The 27,201-nt window shown below is 45.9% G+C and overlaps 1 protein-coding gene across 2 annotated transcripts in view; it reads right to left on the minus strand.

Moving 5' to 3' along the window:
• Positions 1-27,201, minus strand: part of ADD2 (adducin 2) — a 121,084-nt gene that overhangs the window by 41,875 nt on the left and 52,008 nt on the right. Inside the window, exons 1-4 of one of the 2 annotated variants that reach the window (XM_069580491.1) lie at positions 22,410-22,485; positions 14,691-14,808; positions 8,307-8,523; positions 6,473-6,611 (exon numbers count right to left, since the gene is read on the minus strand). In XM_069580491.1, the coding sequence (XP_069436592.1) occupies positions 6,473-6,611; positions 8,307-8,489 (322 nt within the window). In that variant the 5' untranslated portion in view covers positions 8,490-8,523; positions 14,691-14,808; positions 22,410-22,485. Of the gene's footprint in view, positions 1-6,472; positions 6,612-8,306; positions 8,524-14,690; positions 14,809-22,409; positions 22,486-27,201 lie in introns of those variants that run through there. The other variant, XM_069580492.1, reaches the window with a different exon arrangement.

Below are 27,201 nucleotides of genomic sequence, written 5' to 3' on the forward strand. Positions count from 1 at the left end.
CATATTAAAAAGCAGAGACATTACTTTGCCAATTAAGGTCCGTCTAATCAAGGCGATGGTTTTTCCTGTGGTCATGTATGGATGTGAGAGTTGGACTGTGAAGAAAGATGAGCACCGAAGAATTGATGCTTTTGAACTGTGGTGTTGGAGAAGACTCTCGAGAGTCCCTTGGACTGCAAGGAGATCCAACCAGTCCATTCTAGAGGTGATCAGTCCTGGGTGTTCTTTGGAAGGACTGATGCTAAAGCTGAAACTCCAATACTTTGGCCACCTCATGCAAAGAGTTGACTCATTGGAAAAGACTCGGATGCAGAAGGAGAAGGGGACGACAGAGGATGAGATGGCTGGATGGCATCACTGACTTGATGGACGTGAGTTTGAGTGAACTCCGGGAGCTGGTGATGGACAGGGAGGCCTGGCGTGCTGCGATTCATGGGGTCGCAAAGAGTCGGACACGACTGAGTGACTGAACTGAACTGTACTGATATAATAGAAGAAAAAAATTTGAGTTCAAGACGTGAGTGTGTGTGTGTGTGTGTGTGTGTGTGTGTATAAAGTATAAGGACTTACTGCATTCCATTAAAAGAAAATAACCCACAATTTGATGCTTTCTGACAATATTTCTGAAATGTGAGGGTAAGGAGGAAATTCCACAAGCATCTAGGAGAAAACAAAAGGTTACCAACAAAGGAACCAATAATAGACTGTTTTAGATTTCTCTGTTATAACAACAGATGCCAAAAGACAATACTATAGGAGATTTATAAAAACAAACATTAAAATAAAGTGACACAAAGCAGGTAAAAATAAAGAGACCATCAAAAGTAGCCCAGCCAACTATAAACAAAAAATAAACAGAGGTCATAATATGACCAAAATAGAAGCCAAGGAAAATAATGCTCTTTTGAACAAAAAGAGCCATTTTGTAGGTCATTTTATAAGGAATAAAAGCATAATCCATAATGGAGCTATAGCTATAAAAACATTTATGCTTTGAAAAGCATTTTATCAAGATATACAAAGCAAAAGCTGTCATAAATACAGAGAAATTAACAGAAATCAAATACAGTGGGAGACAACACAACATTAATTTTTTATGAAATAAAAAATGATAAATGAATACATTTGACAAATGAAATACTATGCCCCAGGGATAGAGTCTATATCCATGTATCATTTAAATATGATATTATTAGGCCACAAAAAAAATCTCAATAAATCCCCAACACAGACAATAAGTAGGCTGCATTTTCTAAACATAATGCAATAAAACTAGACATTATCAATAAACCTTTAAAAGAATACAAATTCTACCACTAACAAATGAGAAAGCACACTCCCAGAGGGTACTTATTTTATTTCAGAATAAAAATGAAGCCAAAACAGCAACTGCAAGCTACCTAGAAATTAACAATAAAGAAAATTCTGCATGTCAAAATTTATGGAACAAGATCAAATTTATACTCAGAGAAAAAACTTCATAGCCTTACATGTCTTTATTATTGTATTAAATATGAAAATAGATCAAATCCATTTTATTCTATTATAGAAAAATATAAAGACTAAAATACACCAAAGAAAAGTTATGGAAAAGAATTGATGAGTATAAAAACAAAATCAATGAATCAGAATACAAGGAAATTAGGAGAATCAATATGTAAATCCAAGAACTGGCTTATGTGAGAAGATCTATGAATAAACCAGTCTCTGGATTTGCCGGTAAGGAGGAAGCAGGAACACACAGCATCAGGAGTGAGAATGGGATGTCATATCCACAGCAGAAAGTTTAAATGATAAAAATAATATTGTAAATCACACTAGTAATTTTTAAAGCCATGTGAAATGAATTATTTTATATAAATATGACCAAAATTTACTCAAGAAGCAGCAAAACAAAATTTTAAAGAACTTTAGATGAAACAGAAAAAAAGATGTTATCCAAGTATTTCAGATCTGGACAGCTTCAAAAGTGAATAATAAGTCTTCAAAGAGCAGAGACTTCCTACCTAATTTTTTTGCTCTGTTAGGTCAAAGAAGTGGAGAAGGAAGTGGCAACCCACTTCAGTATTCTTGCCTGGAGAATCCCATGGACAGGGGAGCCTGGCGGGCTACAGTCCACAGGGTCACAAACAGTTGGACACGACTGAGTGACTGAGCGGCAGCAGGGCAAAGAAGTGGGTGGGGCTCCCCCTGATTCATCTCAGGAGATGATAGCCTTAATGTCAGTGCTAAACAAAGGCTTCCCGAAAGTTAGCTGCTTTTCATCACGTGCAACTATGGATGTAAAAATTAATAAAATTCCAGCAAATCAAAGCCAGAAGAGTATTTTTCAAAGACTGCATCAAAATCACAAATGATTTATTTCAGGAATGAAAAGAGTTCAACATTCAGAAATCTGTTAATACAATTCACCCACATCAAGGAAAGAAACATCAATAAATACCAAAAATGCATTTTATAAAATTCAACATCCATTTCTGAGAAAAACCCATATTGTACTAGAATACAAAGATATTTCCTCAACATGATAAAGAATAATTATCTCAAACTCTTGTGGTAAAAGAATAACCATTAAAGTCAGAAACAAAACAAAGATGATTCCTCTCTGATCTATTATTAAACATTGTTCTTCGAGTTCTAATGGATGCAGTGAGAAAACTGGAAAAATAAACCAAAGGGTAAAATCTTGAAGAATGCAAAATGACTATGTGATTTCTTTCTATATACAAAACCCAAAAGAATTCATTGAGAAGATATAGAATTTAGGAGCTCAATAGGGGTTAGTATATATGTGTGTGTGTGTGTGTGTATATATATATATATATATATAACTCCAATGATGTATAATATATATATAACTCCAATGACAGATATATATATGTATATAATATATATAAACATAATATACATAAATACACACACATTTATATATGTATAACTCCAGTGATTTCCCTAGGTGACAGCTATAACCAGAAAAAGATCTGAATGGAGAATCACTCAAAATGACAAATTACATAAAATTTTCAGAATAAATTTAACAAGAAATTAGTAAGTGCCAATGTATGTCAAAAACCACCACAATATTATAATTATCCTCCAATTAAAATAATTAATTTTTTAAAGAAATTAGCAAGCACTACATAAAATTGCGAAAGGAGTATATCAAGGCTGTATATTGTCACCCTGCTTATTTAACTTATATACAGAGTACATCATGAGAAATGCTGGACTAGATGAAGCACAAGTGGGAATCAAGATTGCCAGGAGAAATATCAATAACCTCAGATATGCAGATGACACCACCTTTATGGCAGAAAGTGAAAAAGAACTAAAGAACCTCTTGATGAAAGTGAAAGAGAGTGAAAAAGTTGGCTTAAAGCTCAACATTCAGAAAACTAAGATCATGGCATCCAGTCTCATCACTTCATGGCAAATAGATAGGGAAACAATGGAAATAGTGAGAGACTTTATTTTGGGGGGCTCCAAAATCACCGCAGATGGTGATTGCAGCCATGAAATTAAAAGACGCTTGCTCCTTGGAGGAAAAGCTATGATCAACCTAGACAGCATATTAAAAAGCAGAGACATTACTTTGCCAACAAAGGTCCATCTAGTCAAAGCTATGGTTTTTCCAGTGGTCATGTATGGATGTGAGAGTTGGACTATAAAGAAAGCTGAGCGCTGAAGAATTGATGCTTTTGAACTGTGGTGTTGGAGAAGACTCTTGAGGGTCCCTTGGACTGCAAGGAGATCCAACCAGTCCATCCGAAAGGAAATCAGTCCTGAATATTCATTGGAAGGACTGATGCTGAAGCTGAAGCTCCACTCCTTTGGCCACCTAATGTGAAGAACTGACTCATTTGAAAAGATCCTGATGCTAGGAAAGATTAAAGGCGGGAGGAGAAGGGGACGACAGAGAATGAGATGGCTGGATGGCATCACCCGCTCAATGGACATGAGTTTGAGAGTTGGTGATGGACAGGGAAGCCTAGTGTGCTTCAATCCATGGGGTCGCAAAGAGTTGGACACAACTGAACGACTGAACTGGACTGAATATAAAAATAGCTACTATCTTTTCTGACAGACATTAAAGAATTAAATAATCGAAGACATATCATTTCCAAAAAGATTTAAAATTCATTCATGCAGGTGTTTTGTAAGCACCTGTTACATGCCAGCTACTTTTCTAACTTCAGGATACTACTCTAACAGTGAACAAAACATACAAATATCCTTTCCCCAATGGAGCTTACATTCTAATATAAAACTGAACATTTATAAAGTCTCCACCAAATTAATCTATTCATTTAATGCAACCTCATTCAAAATCCCAGAAGGAACTTTTTTGAGGTGAATAAAGAGATTGACAAAATACTTCTAAAGTTATTTTAAAGAATCAACTTGTATGATGGCTGAGAAAAATTGCAAATGAATAATTAAAAGTATTTTATTGGATGATAAAACCTAAGGAAGGTGTTTCTAGCATACAATCAAAAGCAGACAACACAAAAGAAAACAGAAACAGATTCAGCTCCATGGAAATTATTCTACGACACAAAAATATCATGAAAAAATTAAAAAGCAAAGGAGACACTGGGGAAAATCTGCAGTGTATTTGATAGGGAGTAGAGAACTAGCCTTACGTTATAAAGATTTTTAAACCTGTAAAAAAGAATATGCATGCTCAGTTGTGTCTGACTCTTTGCCACCCCACAAACTATAGTCCATGAGGCTCCTCCGCCCACAGGATAGTCCAGGCCAGAATACTGGAGTGGGTTGCCATTTCCTCCTCCAGGGGATCTTCCCAACCCAGGGATCGAACCCCCATCTGCTATGTCTCCTGTATTGCAGGCAGATGCTTTACTGCTGAGTCACCAGAAAAGCCCAAGAAAAGAATGTGCAAGTGAAAACCTGGCAAAGGGTATGACAGGCAATTTACTATTGACCTGCAGCCTGTTACCATTATGATAGGTGATAAATGGTACTTTGTGTTTTAGTGTGCTTTTATTTGATTACTAATAAGATTGAATATTTTCATATACATATTGGGCATATTGGGTTTTCTCTTTGTCATGCCCAATATGTATATGAAAATATTCAATCTCATTAGTAATCAAATAAAAGCACTCTAAAACACAAAGTACCATTTATCTCCTATCATATCATCAGGATGAAACATGGTAACAGACTACAGATCAGGGTGGAGGAAATGGGCACCCCTGCATTTCTGGTAGCAATGTAAATTCATTCCATCTTTCTCCAGGGTAATTCGGCATTATGCATGACAATCTTTAAAAGATGCATATAATTCAATCTAACAATTCTACTTCTAGCAATTTATCTTAAGAAAATAGTCATGGATTTAATCGCAGATTTATTGACAAGGATGTTTCTTGAATTGTCATTCATAACAGCAAAAAGTTGGGAATGACTTAAAAGTCCAAAAATGGGAAACTGATTAAAATAAACTATGGCATATTCAACCATGCATAGAATAGCATACATCTACCAAAATGTATGTTATATAACCATATTTCTTCTGTGAAGAATTAGTCAAGATACGGTAAGGATATAAATTTGTGTGTATAATGTGATTGCATTTTTTGCATAGTCTCCGTGTATTAAGAAAAAAAGGCTGGAAGGACACACACCAAAACATTGATAATAAGAATGTCTTGGTTGTAAGGACACAGTTCAGTGATTTTTAATTCCCTTTCTTGATTATTTTCCTAATTTTCAACCATAATCCTGTATTTATTTTATTGAGGAAAGTATTTTCCAATGTTTGTTTCTTAAAGATTGTGGGCAGAGCTTCAGAGCCAAGGAAGATGGGTTTGTACCTAGCCTTGGCTGCTCTTGGCCCTTGTCTATGGAGTCACGTTGACCTGTCCAGTGGAGCATGGAGACACCAGCTCCAAAGGCCTCCTGGTGTCCCCTTCCAACTCCATCTCCAAAGGAGTGACTCCAGGGGACTGAGGAAAGAGCCGCCTGAGAGCTGGATGCTAGGAGGATTTTCTCAGGTTCTGTACCCAAAGCTAGAGTGGCGGGGAGCCAAATTCTCACTCTCCAGTGTCCACTCCCGGGCCTCAGGGAGAGGCCACGTAAGGGGTCTTGGGTTGCAAAGCTCTTCCCTTTACGCTAATCCCCTTATGAGGGGTAAAGGTGGTGGGGTCATACCTAGGCTGCCCTGCCTCTCTGCAATGACACTACCCCCTCCCCCAGCAGAACCACCCCCGCCCTCCTAGTTCTGGGCATCAGGGATCATTCTCCACGGGCCTTTACGTCACAGCAGCATTAGAAGCAGAGCCAGGTACTTCTTTCCCTGCTGCCCAGATCCCCCAGTTCTGCTAAGGCAGCTGTACCACTCACTCCGTAGCCTGGCAACCGAGCTGCTTATTACTGTGCCTTCCCCCCACCCCACCCCCCACTTCCTCCACCTCTGCTCCTGGCAGCTCCCCAGTTCCCCACGTACTCATGGAAGATGTTGGGAAGACTGCGTGGGAGGTGCTGGCCATGAAGTCCGCGATCTGCCGCAGGGCCCAGATGTTGGAGGAGTTGTTTCCCTTCTTCATCTGCTCCTGGATAAGGCCTTCCAGCTCCTCCCTGAAAGACTGAAGCAAGCCCCCGAGGCTTCCTCACAGTGCGTCTCAAGTAGGAGGGATACTGATGGCCCCTCTTCCAAGTGCCCAACCGTGGCCCCTGGGTCAGCTAGATCAGAGCCACATATCTGAGACCTCAGGAGCCTCCCCAAACTGCTGCGTGGGAAGCAATAAGGAGATGCTGGGAATGGATCCTATTCCCTTTGCCCTGGGGGAAAACTCCAGGCAATATATTCTCTAGAATCCAGGTCCTTCTGATGTCTAGTGATAGCCTAGACCCCTCCCCCCCATCAGACATAACAGGACTTCACTTTAGTAATTAAAAGACATTTTAAAAAACAGAATTGAATGAAAAAGTATTCCATCTTTCCTGTCATTAGTCAGGCTGATGGCTCTTCTGGGCCTCAGTTTCCTTATGAGGGGTGGGGATGGTGGGTCCTATACAGAAGGAGTTGATGACCTCAGAGGTCATTTCTGATATCCTGCTACTCTAAGCCTGGCTTTTCAGACCATCAGTCCATAGATAGGGCATGGCAGCCCATCAGGTGACACTCAGGAGGAAATAGGGAGCCACTTAGGTGTTGAGGAATCTACAAAAATGGACAGAAGCAGCATGACTGCCTCTTGGCCCCGTCTCCTGCCTGAGAATAGTCCCATCCTTCAGGTTCCCAAACTTGGGTTAGTACTAACTCTGCCTCCGCTCCTACCACACAACAGCCAACCGTTCTGGTCTCACGCAGAGATTCTGTCATCCCGATGCATTCTCCTCCAGACCCCCAGCTCACTGTCACCTGTCACCAAGACCTGGGGCCCGTCCTCCTTAGCGTTTACTGTGTGCTCTCAGTTGGGTCACACACGGCCCACTGCACGCCCTGGCTCTCCAATACCTTGGCAGGGACTGGGGCAGAGCCCATCCTGGCCAGTACCTGGAGATGCCACTCCTCCCTGGGCTTACCAACACTTAGGATCGCCCAGCTCTACTCCCTGAGAGACCTATTGCCTCTGTTCCCACCGCTCTTCCCCCCGCTGGGAGGGCCTGCATCATGGTCCTGCTTCATTGGTCCAGGAGACCCACCCTCCATCTTTCCCAACACACCACCTGGGGCACTGTGTCTACGCCAGGCAGGTGCCAACTGACCTCAAGACTCTGGCCAGGGCTCGGTGACCCGGACTTGCCCCTCTGCTCTCTATTGCCCGCCTCCTGGGGCTTTCAGGCCCACTTCACTCCTGCCTTGGTATGTCAAAGCCTTATTTGCCAGGACAGAGTTCTCGGCGGTGTGCAGAAAAAGGAGCCCCAGACCTCCCACGTGGCACCTCTCGCTGGCCCCTGGTTTACCCGAATTGTTAAGAGTTTTTGATGAAGAGGGAGAGGAAGACTGGAAAGTGAGGCTCAGAAGGGGCACGAGGAACTGAAGTAGGGCTCCTGCTTCTCAGATCCACCTTCCCCAACCAGGGAATCAAACACAAGCCATAAGCTGCACATAAGCCAGGTTTTGCCATCCGCCAGCGACTAGGGAGATACTCAAATACCCACGCAGCCAGAGCATCTTGCTCAGAGCTGAAAACTGCTCCGTCTCTGAGCAAGCGGAAGAGAAGCAATTTCTCTTTCGGGTTCAGCGGGTGCGTCAGCGTCCTCTGCACCCCTTCCCCGCCCTCCTCTGGCCTCCTTCCTCCTCCCCTGCCCGCGGGGGTCAGACCCCCACTCACCGGGCTCTGCAGGATCATGGTGACGCGCTTCTTCTGCTCCATCAGGTTGAAGTCCTGCCGCAGGTCGGCCGCGCGGCTGCGAAGGCGCAGGTACTCGGGGTCGTCCTCAGAGAAGCGGTCGAAGTACTGCTGCCCCTGCGCGGGCGGCGGGGAGGCGGCCTCGGGGACGGTCTCTTCACTCATCGTCCTAGTGGGTTTGCAGTCCACTCCTGGACCCCTGCCGAGAAGAAAGGAGGGTGCTCCCAGTCGGGGTGCACGCTTCCTAGGCCGGAGGGCTTGCATTGGGGGTGGGGAGTGGGATGAGGCTATTCCCAGGAGAGTGTGAGCCCGGAGGCGGGTTGGCAGGCAGGGCGCCGCGGCTGCCGGCCTGTAGGGGGCGCTGGTGCATCGTCCGACTAGGTGAAGGTCTGTCACTGGCTCTGGCTCCCAGCCCTTCCCTGCCTGACCCGCTAGGCTCCGGGGCCCCGCACTCAGGTTCAAGTAGACTGGTCCCCCAGGGCGAGCGCGACCTGCAAAGCTTTGGGGGCATTTTGTGATGCTTATCCACACAGTGTAAAGCTATTCACTTGATCTAAAATGTAAACCCTCTAAGAAGCCTCCTAAAAAATATGCGGTGGGAAATCCACGAAACTGAAAAAAGAACGGGGAACTTCTAACAGACTAAGCGGTGCTTTTTTTCCCCCTACAACTTTGACTTTACTCCCGCCTCAGGAAAAGAATTATTGGTGAATCTGTTTCTGCAAAATGTGTCTCACTGGAGAATCATTTCTTATCATGAATTTAAAAGAGGTGTGCAGTTTTTATTAGTGGAAAATGAGTTTCTCTAAACCCCAGTAAATGCATATTGAGAAATAGTGAAACAATGAACACTGATTGAAGGGCACCATATGCCGGGCTGCCCAGAGGCCTGCGTATCTAGACCTGGAGTGAGAACTAGGGCCGTCCTTGGAAGGTTGGGCTGGGGACGAGTCACTTATTTTTTCCACTCAAGCAGGCTTTTAAAAATGCCTGAATGATGAGGGAATGAATGTCCTTATGGCCATACTGGAGTCCTGCTGAAGAAGCAGGCTGCTACTCAGCCTTGGCTTCCCAGCTGTGGGACTGTGGCCACCAGTCTCGCTCTGTGTCAGCCCTGCTAGGCCCTCAAGCCTGAGTTATCATGCTCCTTCAACATCCAGAGGGTGTGGGGGCTTACAGAGCTTCAGCCTTCTCCCAAAAGAAGGAGCCCTTTCTCAGCAAAAGAAGGCAAGTGCCTTGACTGAATAATAACTAGTTTTTGAAGGCAAATAGGAAGATACCAACAAAAGAGCTTTACCTGCGCTCAAGGTACCTGGCTTTCATCCTTAATCTGCCCCTCCCCAACTTTGCCTCTGGGGGCTCCCTTCCAGAAGGAGGTGGAGCTGCCATTGTTCTCTCAAAGCAGCTCCTGGCCTCCCCAGACCTGATCTGCTCTGCCCTCTAGGCTCATCCTGTTAGCCCACGCCTTAGCCTTCTATCAGTCAGCAGCTCATTATGGAGCAGGCCTTGTTGACAACCAGATAGCATATGCTTGTTGTCTATGAGATGTCTGCGACTTCTTCTTCCATCTTCTGTCAGCACTTTACCCTCTACCTTACAGTTCTTCCAAGTAGGGTAGGCAGGGGCATACTAGGCAAGAGAAGTAAGTGGGAGCCCATCCCATCAGCCCAGAACACTCGGGTGATTGACTGATATTATTGTTGTTTGCATTCTTGTTCTTTGGGGAAGGCAAATAGCAAGTCCAAGGGAAGACACACGGACAAGGTCCTTCAAGGGTCAGCTGAAGCTCCGAACCCTTGGGGTTCTCAAGCTTGGGTGAACATTGGAATCTCCTGGAGAACTTTGAAAAATACCAATATCAGAGATTTTAATATTATTAATCTTGGGTGTGACCTGGATATCAGGATTTTTTTAAAGTTCTCTGGGTGATTCTAATGGGCAGCCATGGTTGAAATGCCACAGATAAATGTTTGTGGTTATGGCGTATAAGAGAAGGCATTCATTCCAGGGCTTCCCTGGTGGCTCAGCTTGCAAAGAATCCATCTGCAATGTGGGAGACCTGAGTTCGATCCCTGGGTTAGGAAGACTCCCTGGAGAAGGGAACAATCACCCACTCCAGTATTCTGGCCTGGAGAATTCCATGGACTATATAGTCCTTGGGTTGCAGAGTCAGACACAACTGAGAGACTTTCAAAAAAAATTCGTTCCAGGAGCTTACCATTTCTAGCAAGCATGCCAAGATGGCACAAAGCCTATAACGCTAGTCTTATGCACCACTTCCCATGGTTGTCCAGGCCCCTTCCTGCCACTCTAACTACCATCTACCACCATACTCTTGACCTGGGCAGCAAGAATGGTCCAAATGCCACCACAACCCACTTTTGCAAGTCTACAAAGCCATGACCCCTGGTCTTAATTCTGTCACTAATTAGCTCCTTGTGAAAGCCCTCAACAGATCTCCCCCAGTTAGCACCATCCTTACCAGCCATGTCGATGAGATGGAGGCGGGAGGAACGAGCGGCCTGGGAGTGGCAGCCCAAAGCAAACATTCTCTAAAGAGACATTTTGAAACATATTTGGCAGGTTGCGAGAATGTTTGAGGTTGTACTTAGTGACATTTAAAGCCAGATTCTTCATCTCAGTAAAGAGTGATGGAGTCTGTCGGGGATGTTTCGGGCTGAATTAGCTCCAGACTAGAAGCCTGCAGGGAGAAGGCAATGGGAACCCACGCCAGTACTCTTGCCTGGAAAATCCCATGGACAGAGGAGCCTGGTAGGCTGCAGTCCATGGGGTCGCTAAGAGTCGGGCACGACTGAGCGACTTCACTTTCATGCATTGGAGAAGGAAATGGCAACCCACTCCAGTGTTCTTGCCTGGAGAATCCCAGGGACAGAGCAGCCTAGTGGGCTGCCGTCTATGGGGTCGCACAGAGTCGGACACGACTGAAGCGACTTAGCAGCAGCAGCAGCAGCAGAAGCCTGCAGTGCTGCCCCAGTTCTGACATTCCCTTGTTCATGGACTCAGGTAAGTACTTTCCCTCTTTGGATCTCATTTTGTCCATCCTTAAATGGGGGAACGAACAGAATGGACCTTGGGGCCCCATCCAGCTCTGACACTTTATGGAGAGAAACAGACTCATGTAGAAAAAGGCAGGACGGAGGATCCAGGTTTCCTGGAGCAAGACCTTCTACCCACATCCCCCCAGTGCCTCTTCCTCAAGCCAAATGCCAAAAGAGAAACATGTGCAAAGAACACACATGACCTACTGATGACTGCCTTGTGGTTTCAAGTCAATCCCATGCACGTGGGTTGAATTAAGAATACTTCACCCGCTTCATGCTCCCAGCGAGCCTCAACTCTGGAACTTGGGGAATAACAAGAGAGCACAAGGTCAAACATCTGATGCGTGGGAATGCATCAGAGCCATGCAGACTTGGGGTCACCACCCAGATTCTCCTGGGCAAACATTGCAGCAGACCAAAGTTCTTCCAGAGGCATTGCCCCCACACACACACACTTAACCATTTTCATTCTCTTTGGCACCTTCACAGCCCCAAATCTTTGATGTTATTTTTAAAATAGCAACAGACAGTTCCTCAATGGATACACTGGATGTGGGCATGGAGATCCTTGTGTTCCTTGTAACACCAAGTCACAGCTGAACTGTCAGCTTCTCTGGGACTGGTACCACCTGGTACTGAACCTTCCTGGCCTAAATCCTTTTCATCCAGCAGGAAAAGGCTGGTCCCCTCCCTTCCTTTTGGAGTATCTGGATTTTCCGGGAGTTGATCTGTGAAGTCTCTGAAGTAGCTCTCTCCCACAATGCATGAGGAATGAAGACATTCGGGGCCCGATGGACAGGAGCCCCTAGGCCAGCCTTCACTTGTTGGAGCCCAGTCCCATAGGGCTGCTCCAGTCGGCAGGGGAGAAAATGGAACCCTGACTCCCTTACCTTGACAGCAGGAGCCAGAGGCATCCTTCTGTGCTCCTTCCTTCCCTTCCCAAAATGTTGGGAGGGGATCAAAGCTGTGCGCAGCAGAACTTAGGGTTAAAAGCAGGACTCTGGAACCAGACCATGAGTTCAGATCTCAGCTATGCCCTTTTTTAGCTGTGTGATCTTGGGCAAGTTACCTAACCTCTCTGTGCCTCAGTTCCCCATCTATTAAACAGAGATTGCAACTATTTAACTCCTCCTTAGGTTGTCGTGCGGACTGAGTGAGTTAATGTATGTGAAGAAGTTCAAACAGTGCCTGGTGCAGAGCAAGTGCTATTAGCGCTCATTATGTGTCATTTAAGGGCTAGAGTCATCATAGCATGAGGAACGTGAGTAATGAGAGGCTTATGATTCAATTGTAAACAGGTGCATGCCAAATAACTGTAATTATATGTTTTAGTCCCCAAACTAATTCAATCTCAAGCCACATTAACAAAAAGAAGAACCAGAAAAAGACTGATGAGAATGCTTTTTACTCTGACCAGATAGTGGGAACGTGTCAACCTGGAGAGCACAATAAAAGGATGTAAGCAGGGTGCTGAAGATCACAGAAGGCTGGCGCTTACAAGGCCAGGAGTGGCATCGTAAAGAGTATGTGGGACCTCTGGCTCCAGTTCCTGGCACATGGGATCTCTAAAATGTCCAAAAGGCATTAGGAGTGTTTTGTTCGTCATAATGAGCCCCTTTCACCAAGCCTGAGCTTTTATGCAAATGAGGTGACATGGTGGGCACTTAGATATTTCAAGGGAGGGACTGGCCACTGAGAAAGACTGTGCATATAATTAAGGGATTGGAACTCAGCCCCATCCCAACCACAGAGGGAGGAGAGGAGAGGCGCTGGAGATTGCTTTCAATGAAGTGGCAAATGACTAAATCAATTTTTGCACAGCAATAATGCACAACCCCATTAAAGAACCCTAGACAGCAAGGTCTGGGGGAGCTTCCTGGCTGGTGAGCACATTTCTGGGCTGGGTGGTAACAGATCCCACAAGAAGCAGGCATGGAAGCTCTTCACCATGCCCTCATCCCCCAGACTCTGTGCTCTTTCTTTTAGCTATTCTTGAGTTAGATCCTCTATAATAAAAACTGCAGGTGCAGTTGCAAGCCCTTTCAGTGACTTCGGTGAACTATTCTAGGGAATCATAGAAACCGAGAGGGAGCTTGTGAGAACCCTCAAATTGATAGTCAAGTCGGTCAGAAGTGCAGGTGGTCAGAGGACCACCTCTGAAATGGGCGGAGTCTTGTCCATGACCTTGCTTTTTCTTATGTGCCCTTTTAACTCAGGGTAGTGTCAGAATTGAGTAGAACTGTAGGACATCCAGTTGGTGTCAGAGAACTGGTGATGAAACAAGCAATTTTGATTTGTGATTTATTTTCATTTCCAGGACAGCTCTATGAGACAGATATAGTCCCTGCTTTACAGATAAAAAGACTGAATCAGAAAGGTTAAGTAACTTGCTAAAGATCACACAGTGGAGTCGGAATTTCAACCAGGCCTGTCTCTGACCCCAGATTCTGCATTCCTCCTCTCCAAATATCTGCTGGACTGCCCTGTGGAAGAGGGATTAAGCTGATTCCTGAGAACCTCAGGGGGCCAGAACCAGGAAACCAAGTGGTTATTGCAGGCAGGCAGATTCTAGCTAAGGGTGCGAGGGTGAAATTTCCAACAGCAGGAGCTTCTCAGTATGGAGAAGACGGGACAGGCTGCCTTGTTAGGTGGTGAGCTCTCTCGTTGGAGCCAGGGTAACCACAGGATGTTGTAGAGAGGCCTCTGCCCTGTTGGGGTGGGACCAGTGACCTCCGAGGTGCTTCTGATGCCATGATGGCTCTTTTTTTGTTGTTGAAGAATCATCGATGATTGTTGTGCCAATCTGCACTGTACAGCAAAGTGACTCAGTTTTAGACATATTTGCACGACTTTCTCAATACTCTTTTCCATTATGGCTTATCCCAGGAGATTGGATATAGTTCTCTATGCTATAGCGTAGGACCTTCTCGTTTACCGAGTCTATATATAATAGCTTGCACCTCCCAACCCCAAATTCCCAGTCCATCCTTCTCCCCCAACCCTCTCTTCCTTGGCAACCACAAGTCTGATCTCTACGCCTGTGAGTCTGTTTCTGTTTTGTAGATAGGTTCATATGTGCCATATTTTAGATTCCACATATAAGTGATATCATATGGTATTTGCCTTTTTCTGACTTCTTCACTCAGTATGATAATCTCTAGTTGCACATGGTTGCTCTTGAGTTGGCGGGATCAGGGGAGTTCATGGCAATGACCCGAGTGTCTGGAAGCTCATCCTGGTGAGATGGACCCAACCAAAAACTGTGTCTCACCCCTCCCCCTCCCCATCACCACCGACTGATTACCAGGAAGCCGGAGCAGCCTTGCCCCAGGCTGCCTCTTCTCAGCACTCAGCCTGCACACTCCACTCCACTGCCCGGCTCGATGACCACATCTATAGGATCTCAAACATCCGGGTAGAAACTGGAAAAGACAAACACGACAGATTTCAGGGTGTTTTCTGTGCCACCACAACGCTTTGCCCTGTTTTTCCAGCACCATTAGGTGCTGGTTTATTTTAAGAAATGTTGGGGAACTCTTGAAAATGAACTGAAGTTGAATTTTTACTTTAAAAGCAAATTCTGTCTACACGAAGGTAAAGAAAGGTTTATTATCTTCACAATTGGGATCAAAATTCCTTTCAAAGAGAGTTGTTGGAAAAATCCCTTTGCTGAATGTTGGCCAAGGGACCCCAGGCTTTCCCAGGGGCTTAGCTGGTAAAGAATCTGCCTGCCAGTGTAGAAGATGCCAGAGATGCAGATTCTATCCCTGGGTTGGGAGGATCCCCTGGAGAAGTAAATGGCAACCCCCTTCAGTATCCCTGCCTGGGAAATCCCATGGATAGAGGAGCCTGGGAGGCTACAGCCCATGGGGACACAAAGAGTCAGACACAATACCTGCTACTGCCAAGGGGCCGCAGGGGAGAGTGGCTGCTCTGCATGGTGGAGGGAGTTGAAGGTGGAACTCCAAGCAAGCCCAGAAGTGCACACACAGCTGGGCTGGAAGGGACTGACCCCTTCCTGACAACCCACTCCCCCAAATACTTCACTAACAGCTGCTAAACCCACACGTGCTGTGTGACTGATTTTTGGACACAGCCCGAAGAGGCAGAAGAGGTCTGAAGAATATCACACCCTGGGAAAGTGGGAGGGTTTTGAAGTTGCACAGACTATGAACTGGTGGATGTAAGCCAACGTCACCTAGAGTTCAAGGGGAAGAAAGGCCCCAGCTAATATCTAAGTAACAGGTCATAAAGTACTACTGAAGGAGGAATGTAAAGTAGTTAATGTCTTATAAACAATGGCAAGTGACTGATCCAAAAATCCTAGTTACAAATCCAAAAGTCCTGAAGATCAAGGTCATCAAAGTGTTAATCATCAATATACTTTTTTTTTTTAAGTGATAGTTATGTGTTTTTTTTTAACTTGGGTGTCTGTTGTTTGGACCCAGAGATGGTTACCTCACCCAGAGTTGGCGTCATCCCCACCCCCAGATCCACTTCCACCTATGGGTCTGAGAACCTGTGCTGTCCTGCCAGTCCTGTCTCATCAGCCAGGAAAGGTGCATTTGGAAAGACTACTTTCACCAAAGAGCGGGCAAGGAGAATTCATCTTAGGCGGTCGATGTGCCCAAGGGAGTCCGGGATACTGAGTGACCCCTGAGGCACCACTGCCCTCTCAGTCTGTCTGGGAACCCCGGGCTCAGCATTCCAGTGCTGAGAAGCCCCCTGATGGGTCCAGTCCTGATGCTCACCCCTATAGTTAGGGTCTTGACATTTGTTTTCAAAGGCTCTTCTCTATGCTCTGTATGTCCAGCTGCCAGCTGCAGGTCTCCTAACCATGGGTCTTATTTTTAGCTAGAAAACAGGGTCACTGCCAGAACTTAACGCCACTTCCATGCATTGCCTAACATTATGGGAGCCCTGCCTACTGGGGTTTGCTGATATGCCTCTGGATGTGCTGCTTCCTGTGGCGGCCACTGACCTGCCTTACAGACCAATCCGGCAGCCAGCTTGTCTTACGTGAAATGCTAGCTTCCTCCCCTTCACCAGCAGCCCCTGGCACAGAGATGAGGTTGCCCATCCCTGCTAAGGCTTGGATTTTCAGTCTGAGCTATTACTTGTGTCCACAGAGAGAATTAATGTCCCCCAAAGGGACCTGCTCCACTCATGTAAGAAGAGAGACATCTGTCCCACAGATAAGTATACACTGAACACTGACTAGTACCCATCCTATCTCCATGAGTGGTGATATTCCACTATTAGAGCTCCATTCCTTAAGGTATAGTATTAATCCTTGATTACAATGAAAATAGCCCTGAGAGATATTATAGACAAATGCATTATTTTAAACTCTCCTGTGTTACCAAACCTGTCAGATCTCTGATTGCAGAGTCAGGCTGGGCGGGGCCAGGACAGGTACCCAATCAGCAAGTCTCAATGAGGGAAAAGAAAGAGGAAGAGGTCTGATGCCAGGGCCACTCAGGAGAGCCCAACTCCGGGGGCAGGGCTGGGCCTCAGGGGACCTTGGTCTCGGAGACAGAATGCTCTGAGCTGTGCCCGCTGTCACAGCTCAGAGAGAGGGTCACGATCCACTCCAGTCAGCCTTTGCCTTCCCCAACATGTGCTTCAAAGGCCAAGCTCACCCAGGCCCCATGGGAAGAGCTAAGCAAGGAGTGCCCCATGTAGTGAGAAGGCCTGACACCTCCTGGGAGGCCGCCCCCGCTCAACCCCCCACGCCCACCCCAGGGTCACCTGCTTCCTACTCTCAGGGTATAGCCAAGCCAGCTGGGAGGCAGAACAAGTTAGGACACTGGATTTCAGCCCTAGCTGGCTGCTCGCTAGACTGTGGCCTCTATCCTCCCCACCCCAGACGTCCCACAGCCACCTTGAAAATGACCTGTCTAAATGGACCGTCACTCTAGCCAGCCCTGCACCAGAGCCTCCCTCCTTCAGCCAGCATCCCATCCCTGCCCCCCAGCCAGCCGGCCACCCACCAAGGGCCCCAGAAGGCAGCCTTGACTTCTCCCTCTTCATGCTCTGTGTCCCTACTGTCACCATAGTCTCTGGTTTTATGTCCTAAATATGTTCCCACCCAGAGCACCACACCTTGAATCAAGCCAGTGTCATCCCCATTGTGTTCAGCAATTCAGTTCAGTTCAGTCACTCAGTCATGTCTGATTCTTTGTGACCCCGTGGACTGCAGCACGCCAGGTTTCCCTGTCCATCACTCCCAGAACTTACTCAAACTCATGTCCATTGAGTCAGTGATGCCATCCAGCCATCTCATCCTCTGTCGTCCCCTTCTCCTCCCGCCCTTCAATCTTTCCCAGCTTCAGTGTCTTTTTAAATGAGTCAGTTCTTTGCATCAGATGGCCAAAGTATTGGAGTTTCAGCTTCAGCATCAGTCCTTCCAGTGAATATTCAGGACTGACTGCCTTTAGGATGGACTGGTTGGATCTCCTTGCAGTCCAAGGGACTCTCAAGAGTCTTCTCCAACACCACAGTTCAAAAGCATCAATGCTTCGGCACTCAGCTTTCTTTATAGTCCAACTCTCACATCGATACATGACTACTGGAAAAACCATAGCTTTAACCAAATGGACCTTTGTTGGCAAAATAATATCTCTGCTTTTCAATATGCTATCTAGGTTGGTCATAGGTTTTCTTCCAAGGAGCAAGTGTCTTTTAATTTCATGGCTGCAGTCACCATCTGCAGTGATTTTGGAGCCCCCAAAAATAAAGTCTCTTACTGTTTCCCTTGTTTCCCCATCTATTTGCTGTGAAGTGATGGGACCTGATCTTAGTTCTCTGAATGTTGAGTTTTAAGCCAACTTTTTCACTCTCCTCTTTCACTTTCATTAAGAGGCTCTTTAGTTCTTCTTCACTTTCTGCCAGAAGGGTGGTGTCATCTGCAGATCTGAGGCTATTGATATTTCTCCTGGCAATCTTGATTCCAGCTTGTGCTTCATCCAGACTGACATTTCTCATGATGTACTCTGCATATAAATTAAATAAGCAGGGAGACAATATGCAGCCTTTTCATACTCCTTTCCTGATTTGGAACCAGTCTGTTGTTCCATGTCCACTTCTAACTGTTCCTTCTTAACCTGCATACAGATTTCTCAGGAGGCAGATAAGGTGGTCTGCTATTCCCACCTCTTTCAGAATTTTCCACAGTTTATTGTGATCCACACAGTCAAAGGCTTTGGCATAGTCAATAATGCAGAAGTAGATGTTTTTCTGGAACTCTCTTGCTTTTTCGATGATCCAACAGATGTTGGCAATTGGATCCCTGGTTCCTCTACTGTTTCTAAATCCAGCTTGAACATCTGGAAGTTCTCAGTTCACATACTGTTGAAGCCTGGCTTGGAGGATTTTGAGCATTACTTTGAGCATCATAGCATGAGAGATGAGTGCAATTGTGTGGAAGTTTGAACATTCTTTGGCATTGCCTTTCTTTAGGATTGGAATGAAAACTGACCTTTTCCAGTCCTGTGGCCACTGCTGAGTTTTCCAAATTTGCTGGCATATTGCGTGCAGCACTTTCACAGCATCATCTTTCAGGATTTGAAATAGCTCAACTGCAATGCCATCACCTTCACTAGCTTTGTTTGTAGTGATGCTTTCTAAGGCCCACTTGACTTCACATTCCAGGATGTCTGGCTCTAGGTGAGTGATCACACCATCATGATTATATGGGTCATGAAGATCTTTTTTGTACAGTTCTTCTGTGTGTTCCTGCCACCTCTTCTTAGTATCTTCTGCTTCTGTTAGGTCCATACCATTTCTGTCCTTTATCGAGCCCATCTTCGTATGAAACGTTCCCTTGGTATCTCTAATTTTCTTGAAGAGATCTCTAGTCTTTCCCATTCTGTTCTTTTCCTCTATTTCTTTGCATTGATCGCTGAAGAAGGCTTTCTTATCTCTTCTTGCTATTCTTTGGAACTCTGCATTCAGATGCTTATATCTTTCCTTTATTCCTTTGCTTTTCCCTTCTCTTCTTTTCACAGCCATTTGTAAGTCCTCCTCAGACAGCCATTTTGATTTTTTGCATTTCTTTTCCATGGGGATGGTCTTAATCCCTGTCTCCTGTACAATGTCACGAACCTCCGTCCATAGTTCATCAGGCACTCTACTGTCAGATCTAGTCCCTTAAATCTATTTCTCACTTGCACTGTATAATCATAAGGGATTTGATTTAGGTCATACCTGAATGGTCTAGTGGTTTTCCCTACTTTCTTCAATTTGAGTCTGAATTTGGCAATAAGGAGTTCATGATCTGAGCCACAGTCAGCTCCTGGTCTTGTTTTTGCTGACTGTATAGAGCTTTTCCATCTTTGGCTGCAAAGAATATAATCAATCTGATTTCGGTATTGACCATCTGGTGATGTCCATGTGTAGGGTCCTCTCTTGTGTTGTTGGAAGAGGGTGTTTGCTATGACCAGTGCGTTTTCTTGGCAAAACTCTATTAGTCTTTGTCCTGCTTCATTCCGCATTCCAAGGACAAATTTGCCTGTTACTCCAGGTGTTTTTTGATTTCCTACTTTTGCATTCCAGTCCCCTATAATGAAAAGGACATCTTTTTTGGGTGTTAGTTCTAAAAGGACTTGTAGGTCTTCATCGAATTCAACTTCAGCTTCTTCAGCATTACTGGTTGGGGCATAGGCTTGGATTACTGTGATATTGAATGGTTTGCCTTCGAAACCAACAGAGACCATTCTGTTTTTTGAGATTGCATCCAAGTACTGCATTTCGGACTCTTTTGTTGACCATGATGGCTACTCCATTCACAAACCTCCGACCATAGTTCTTCAGGCACTCTGCCTATCAGATCTAATCACTTGAATCTATCTCTCACTTCCACTGTATAATCATAAGGGATTTGATTTAGGTCATACCTGAATGGTCTAGTGGTTTTCCCTATTTTTTTCAATTTATGTCTGAACTTGGCAATAAGGAGTTCATGATCTGAGTCACAGTCGGCTCCTGGTTGTTTTTGCTGACTGGATAGAGCTTCTCTATCTTTGGCTGCAAAGGATTGCATTTATGATCTTGGCCTAGTCTTTCCTTTCTCATACACCCCATCCAATCAGTAGCAAGAGTCGCTGTTCTAAAAGTGCAAATCTGACCCACTGCCCTGCATCCCCCTCCCCACCCCCAGCCCATCCACGGCTCCCCTCCATCAGGTTAGCATTCTTGCACCTCTTTTTTTTTTTTTTTTTCTAATTTCTGCTCCTCTGGAGAAGGAAATGGCAACCCACTCCAGTGTTCTTGCCTGGAGAATCCCAGGGACGGGGGAGCCTGTTAGGCTGCTGTCTATGGGGTCGCACAGAGTCGGACATGACTGAAGCGACTTAGCAGCAGCAGTAGCAGCAGCCAAAATTTAGTCAAATTTAGGTTGTATTACAAAAGTGACAGCTCTCCTTTTTATATTTATCAAACAAAAAATTTAATTCAGAATTTGCTTTTTCAACCCAAATGCATTCTCCATGTTGGAAATTGAAACCCACCCATTTCCCACCAGGAGACCGAGGATCATGCCTGTCTATCTCTGGCCACTCCCTTCTTTGAAGACTGCACCCTGCAGAATGAGGTCCCTTTTAGCTTGTTCACAAAGCCCCTGGGCCTCCCAGTGCCTGCCCCCTCCCTCCCAGCCTATCACTCACGCTCCGCGCTTCTTCCCAGGACCCGGAAGGCACTCAGCCGGTCCCCACCTTTGTCCTTGCTGGTCTTCTTCGCCCTTTTCTTTCAGCTCAGGTTGTCCGCTCCTCCCGGAAGCCTTCCCTCCACACCCCTGTCCCTTATACTCCCATCACCATTATGCTCCTCTTTCATCCCACTTACAGTCTGACAGCAACAGTCTATTACCACAAGCTCCTAGCAGGCAGGGCCTGTGTCTTTGACATGTCTCTATTCTTTGTGTTGCTGTAGGGCTGGTGTCAGGTAGATGCTTAATAAATATTAGTTGAACTGAAACTCCACTAGCAGTGAATTAGGAGTTAAAATGGCTCAGCAATGCAACACAGCCCAAGCCCTGGGGTCCCAGAGGTGAGTAAGGGCCCAGGGGAGCTCGGAACAGTGTGGGGAGACCTACGCCTGAGCAGCCCATTTCAGAGCATGGTGCTGAGTGATAATGGGGCGTGTGTGGCAGGCACCCTAGCACCTAAATCGTCTCCTCTAAAATAACACATTCTCTCGTTATGTAATCCAAACGGCTGGACCTCTCTGACAGCCGTTCTTGCCTATTTTGAGACAGAATTCCAGCAGTTGATTGCAGCTCTAACAAAGCCAACTCCACCATATAACACAGATTGTGGGGAGACAGAGAAGGGAGTAGATACCCTCGGCTCAGCCTCAGCCCCTTGTCTCCCCCCACCTCTTCCCTTCAGGAGCTCTACCCCTGCCCCACCCCCACCCCAGGACCCCCTCAGTTCCCCTCTCAGGGGAGCCCTGGAGCTCCCTCTGGGCATCTTCAGTTTGCACCCTCACACTCTTGGCGCCTACTCAGCAAAGACTCTACTGGGATTCGCCCTCCTTGGAGAGTAGCCAGGGATCATAGTCCTGAAAGCCGCTCCCTGTCACAGGTCATTTTTGTCTCTGTCCCACTGAAGACCAGGTAAATCTAACCACTGGAGCGTGAAATCACATTTCTGTGGGTCATTCCTTGTAGCTATAAAAGGAACAGAAGGTCTAGAAGAGAAGGCTCAAGCTGTCTGACTTTCTGTTCATATCTGTTTAAGCCATGTGCGCACACAGGGAGGCGGGTGCCTGTCTCCTTCCACTTCAAGTGGGAGGTGTCCAGACAGGAGCAGACAGTCAGTATCACCCGCACCCAGAGCCCACAGCAGAAAGAAACGACAAGTGGTCCTTTCCCATCTGCTTCAACGTCTGCCACGGGCATGGCTGCCCCCTGGGTGGGGGTGCCTCTAAAGCCCCAGGCTCCCAGCCCCATGAGTCAGCTCCAGACCAGGACAGCAGGGCATTTGCTTCAAGCCTGAGACTTGAAGTCAGAGCCCAAACTCACCGATTCCTGAATGAAGCTTCCAGAAGCGAGGGAGGAGCTGGCCAAGGCTTTGCTGCTGTTACTTCGCAGAGTAAATGGAGACAGTTGAGTGAGAGATGGGACCACACCCTGCCTGGTCTGTTCAGATAAAGAGAAAGCTCATGCCCCTGGGTGATGGGATTATGGCTGAGGCTTATCATCAGCTTCTTCACCTACTTCTAAATTTTCCACAGTTCACAGGGATTAACCATTTGGATGAAAAGAGTATCAAAGAAGAAAGGAGGAAGTGTCTCCATCTGTCCATCTCCAGAAACCCCTTTGGCTGCAGGAATCCTTTAACCCCCTGACTGCTGCAGCCTCAGAAGGAAGACATTATTTGATCCAAAAAATTGGAGCTGTTAAACCCAGATAGGTATTGGGGCTGTGCCCGGCCCTTCTCATCAGTGCCATGGCGAAGGGCCCCTCATCCTGCTTTTCAGGTGAGGAAACTGAGGCTCAGGAAATGGAGTGACTTGATCAGAGTCACAGAGCTACTGGGGATCATGGCGTTCCTGAGACATGCACATGGAGAGCATTTCAACACTGTGGGGGGGCGGGTGGCGGTGAGGGCAGTGCTCCAACACAAGCTAGTGAACTGTGGGGTTCCAGGGAGGCCCCAGTCTCAAGGCTCCAGAGTGAGCTTTAACCCACTTGCCAGATACCTCTGCCACCAGCACAAAACCATGTGGGCTTCATGCCTTCAGCGAAGGGAAAGAAAGGGGGTTCAGGAAACCCCAGTGATGCAGAGACCGTCCTGAACTAGCAGGATGGCTGTGCTCAGCCTGCAAATACGCAGTTCCTTCCTTCGGTGAGGAGGTGCCAAACTTGCATATTATGTGGATAAAAGCCTAACTGAACTGACACGTCCTCTGATTCACTGTTTCACACCTCAGGTTGTCCTGGAATCCAGTCACAGGGAACTTTTAAGTCGTCATGTTTTCTACCTTTTGCCTTCAGGCCAGACTGTACCTAAACAGCAACAGAGCTGTATTTTGAAAGGTTTCACCCTGGTCAAGTTTGAACATAAAACGGTTGGTTCTGCTTTGGGACCTAATCTGAGAGTATTTATCCTTCATGTGGCAAGACTACCCTTAGCCCCAACTCCACCTCCAGCCAAGAAGTCCAGGGAACAGATATTGGATGCTGTGTCCTTCTATGTCTAATAAGCTATTTTCTCGGCCACAGAGGTAGAAATAAATACTCCTTTAGCATATTAAGGTCAAGATTGTTATGCTGGGCTTCAAAAATTGGTTTTGTTGGTTTTATTTTATTTTTTTCACTTAGTGAGCACAAGAGGAAATAATAAGAACACCTTGCATTTAGGACTAAAGGGGGATCTGACACCATCCCTCCCCTCTCCAGACTGAGGGAACTATAGAAATTCACAGATTCAAGGGGACATGGGACTTGCTGGTTTGGGGAGGGAGAGGAGAGTCAATAGGCCCAGAAAGAGGGGATGGTGTGAACTGGAAGGAACATGCCAAATTGTGACAGGGTCCAAAGGCTCATGTGGGGAACCTACTGCCCCTGGAACATGCAACAGAGACAGCCCAAAGCCTGAGCAGTCAGGCTCACAGCATCACAGTGTGTCAGAAACAAGGCAGAAAAAAATAGCCGGCACGTTGTTTGACTTTCCACTCCTCTCTATGATCCTCCCTATGATCCTGTATGATATGGATTTTTATCACAACTAAGGAAAAAGCTGTTTAAACTTCTGTACGTATTTGTATGTGTGTCTGCATATCCATGTGTCAGGAACAATGCCATGTACTCACCAAACTCACTTCCTTTTCCTGGGACCCACCTTCCCTACCTGCCTTCCCTCTGAATAGGGCCAATGAGATGTCAGCCAATGAGATTAAGCAGAAGTGACTTGCGTCACCTGTTGCCCAGACAGTTAAGAGCAGAACTGCCCTCTCCACACTCTCTCTCCTTCCTTGCTGCCCTGCTGGAGGCAGAGGATCTGGTGGGAAGCTCTGGGACCCTTGAGGGTGATGCAGCCACCAGACGGAAGGCGATGGGGTGTCACTGAAGGCAGCCCACTGAGCACTGGTCAGGGAGGCTGAGGTGGTGGTTACGGTAGCAGGTAGCCCACCCTGAAAAACACATTCACACGTTTTCTTCAGCACAAGGTTGACTGTCTTCTGCTAGCTGTGTGGTTGTTTCTTCCATTTCACTTATTTGAGTGTCTCCTTTAAGATCAGCAGTTACCCATACGTTGAATTTTTGCTCTTTAATTTTTTTCTCATATTTTTTTCTCTCACTAGTTTCCTTACTGCTATTTTCCTGGCATTCTGAATGTTTGTCATTATTATCATCATCTCCAATTTCACTAATTTTAATTCAGCAACATAGTGTGAAGTCTAATTCCCACATTGAACATTTTACCTTTTGCACACTGTTCTTACTGTATCTCCATTTCACCTCTGACCTTTTCATCTTAGTCTATCTTCCCCTATGACTGCCCCCTCCTGTTTCTTGGAAGCCATGCCTTGTTGAACTATTTTAAGGCTACTAAGGTTGAGAAGATCTCCTGGAGAAGGGAATGGCTACCCACTCCAGTATTCTTACGTGGAGAATTCCATGGGCAGAGAAGTCTGGCAGGCTTCCATCCATGGGATTGCAGAGTTGGACGTGCCTGAGCAACTAATACATACATGCATTCAAGGCTACTAAATAGTTTTCTGTCACTTTTCTTCTGGTTCCTACAGCAGATTATTATGAGATAAGTACTTCTTTTGAGGCTTCCAGATCATTTATCTTCTCTGCAGTGTCTTTTCTCAAAACACATTTAATTATTTTTCTTTTCCTTTATTCTCAAATAAGGTGAAATCAAGTCTCCTAAGATCCAACTTACAGCGGAACGAGCTTTTAGCAAAAGGTTATCAGGAAGCCAGATTTCTGGAAATCAACTATGGTGCACACATAATTAACAGTGACTTATATTACCTTCAGGCAACTTCTGCCCTAAGCTGGCCATAAAAGCTACCTCAATAATCAGTCCACTTAAGATCAGAGATGTGCAAGGAGGACTATCAAGAAAACCAGCTCAATCTCACATCCAGGTTATAAAATGGGTGTTCTTTTTATAGACAATTTAATGAAATTCAATCAAGCTCATTTCTAGGCAGATGATTCTAGTCTCTTAACATCAGACTCAAAGAAACAAGTGAACCCGCACTTCTTAAAACAGGACCCTCCACTTAATAACTTCCTGAGAGTTTGTAAAACTCTTGATAAGATTTAGGAAGGAGGAAATGAAAGGTAAACTTCAGGACAACAATTTGAGGGCTATCAGATTCTGGCAACTCAAGTCAGCCTACTTACAGGATGTCTCCTGCTTAAAGAAATGACATGAGAGGCTAGTCACACAGCAAGCCCAAGGAAGACTTTTGATACAGGCCTCAGAAGTGAAGGCAGAGAGACAGAAGTGCAGGTATCGATTTCATACCAAGAGGTAAACATAAACACTGGTATCACTGCATTTCTCCAGATCTAGGATACCATTGTTAATTAACACATCATTATTTTAAATATTACCAAGAAAACCATTCTAGTTATAATTTTGCCATCATTAATCGGAGCACATATCCCAATATGAGGTGTTGAAATGCGGGGAGAAAATGTGTGCATTAGAACTGATGAAGTATGAGAACCCATCTTAGAAGTCAGTGTCACCAGCTTTGAGACTGCCCTTCACATGGGGGTGATAGGTTGTCCACCAAATCGGGAAGCCAAGGGATGAGGCAAGAGAAACAGGCCATGGGGCTTTGGGAGAGCCCCTTCACACTTTGAATCACGGCTTATCAGCAGATAAGGTTGTCCTATCTGTCCTGCTTCTGGCAGGTACACTACTGTACCAGGATCTATGGAGCAAGGCAGATTGACGTGCCCGGCTCCCAATCAGTGCACACCCGTGATCTGCTGAGGAGCATCTTCCTCCTCTGTGAAACAGGACCATATTATCATAAGGCAGGACCAGACTAGGATGAGAAGGCCAAATATAAAGACATCAAGATGAGACAGAATGGAAATAGATCCACCTGAATTTCTGACTCACTGAGCCAGGGAAAACCTCCATGGCTGGAAGTGCTCTCCAGAGGAACTAGCGCACAGCACGTGCTCACCCAGCCCCCGTACCCTCACTCCAAGAACCCTCCCAGATCGGCCCTGGGGTCTGCCTGGCCTCTTTCCCAGTGTTGGGAGTAGAGAGGTTTAAGGTAAGCAGAGAGAAAATGAAGAACTATTAAGGGGTGTGGGGATAGGGTGAGATGGTAACTTAACTCAAAAGGAGTTCGTGCTGGGCTGTGCTAAGTTGCTTCAGTCGTGTCCGACTCTGCAACCCCATGGACTACAGCCCTCTAGGCTTCTCTGTCCATGGGGATTCTCCAGGCAAGAATACTGGAGTGGGCTGCCATCTCCTCCTCCAGGGGATCTTTCTGACCCAGGGATCGAATCTACATCTCCTGCCTTGGCAGGTGGGTTCTTTACCACTAGTGCCACCTAAAGCCATCTTAATACATTAAGAGCTCAGGAAACGGGCTCCACCATGCAGCATTGTGGCTAAAGATCCAGGCTCTGGAGAGCATTGAGGGACCAAAATCGAATTCAAGTTCTGCATCCCTCCAGCTGTTACTAGTTTCTCTCAACCTCAGTTTCTTCATCTGTAAGATGCAGAGAAGAGTATATGAGACAATGTATGTAAGCATAGGCTTTACACAGGGCCTGGTAGATAATAAGTGCGCACTCAATAAATGTTACATGCTTGCTAGTC

Source organism: Ovis canadensis, chromosome 3 (assembly GCF_042477335.2).
Source record: "Ovis canadensis isolate MfBH-ARS-UI-01 breed Bighorn chromosome 3, ARS-UI_OviCan_v2, whole genome shotgun sequence".
Classification (NCBI taxonomy): Eukaryota; Metazoa; Chordata; class Mammalia; order Artiodactyla; family Bovidae; genus Ovis; species Ovis canadensis.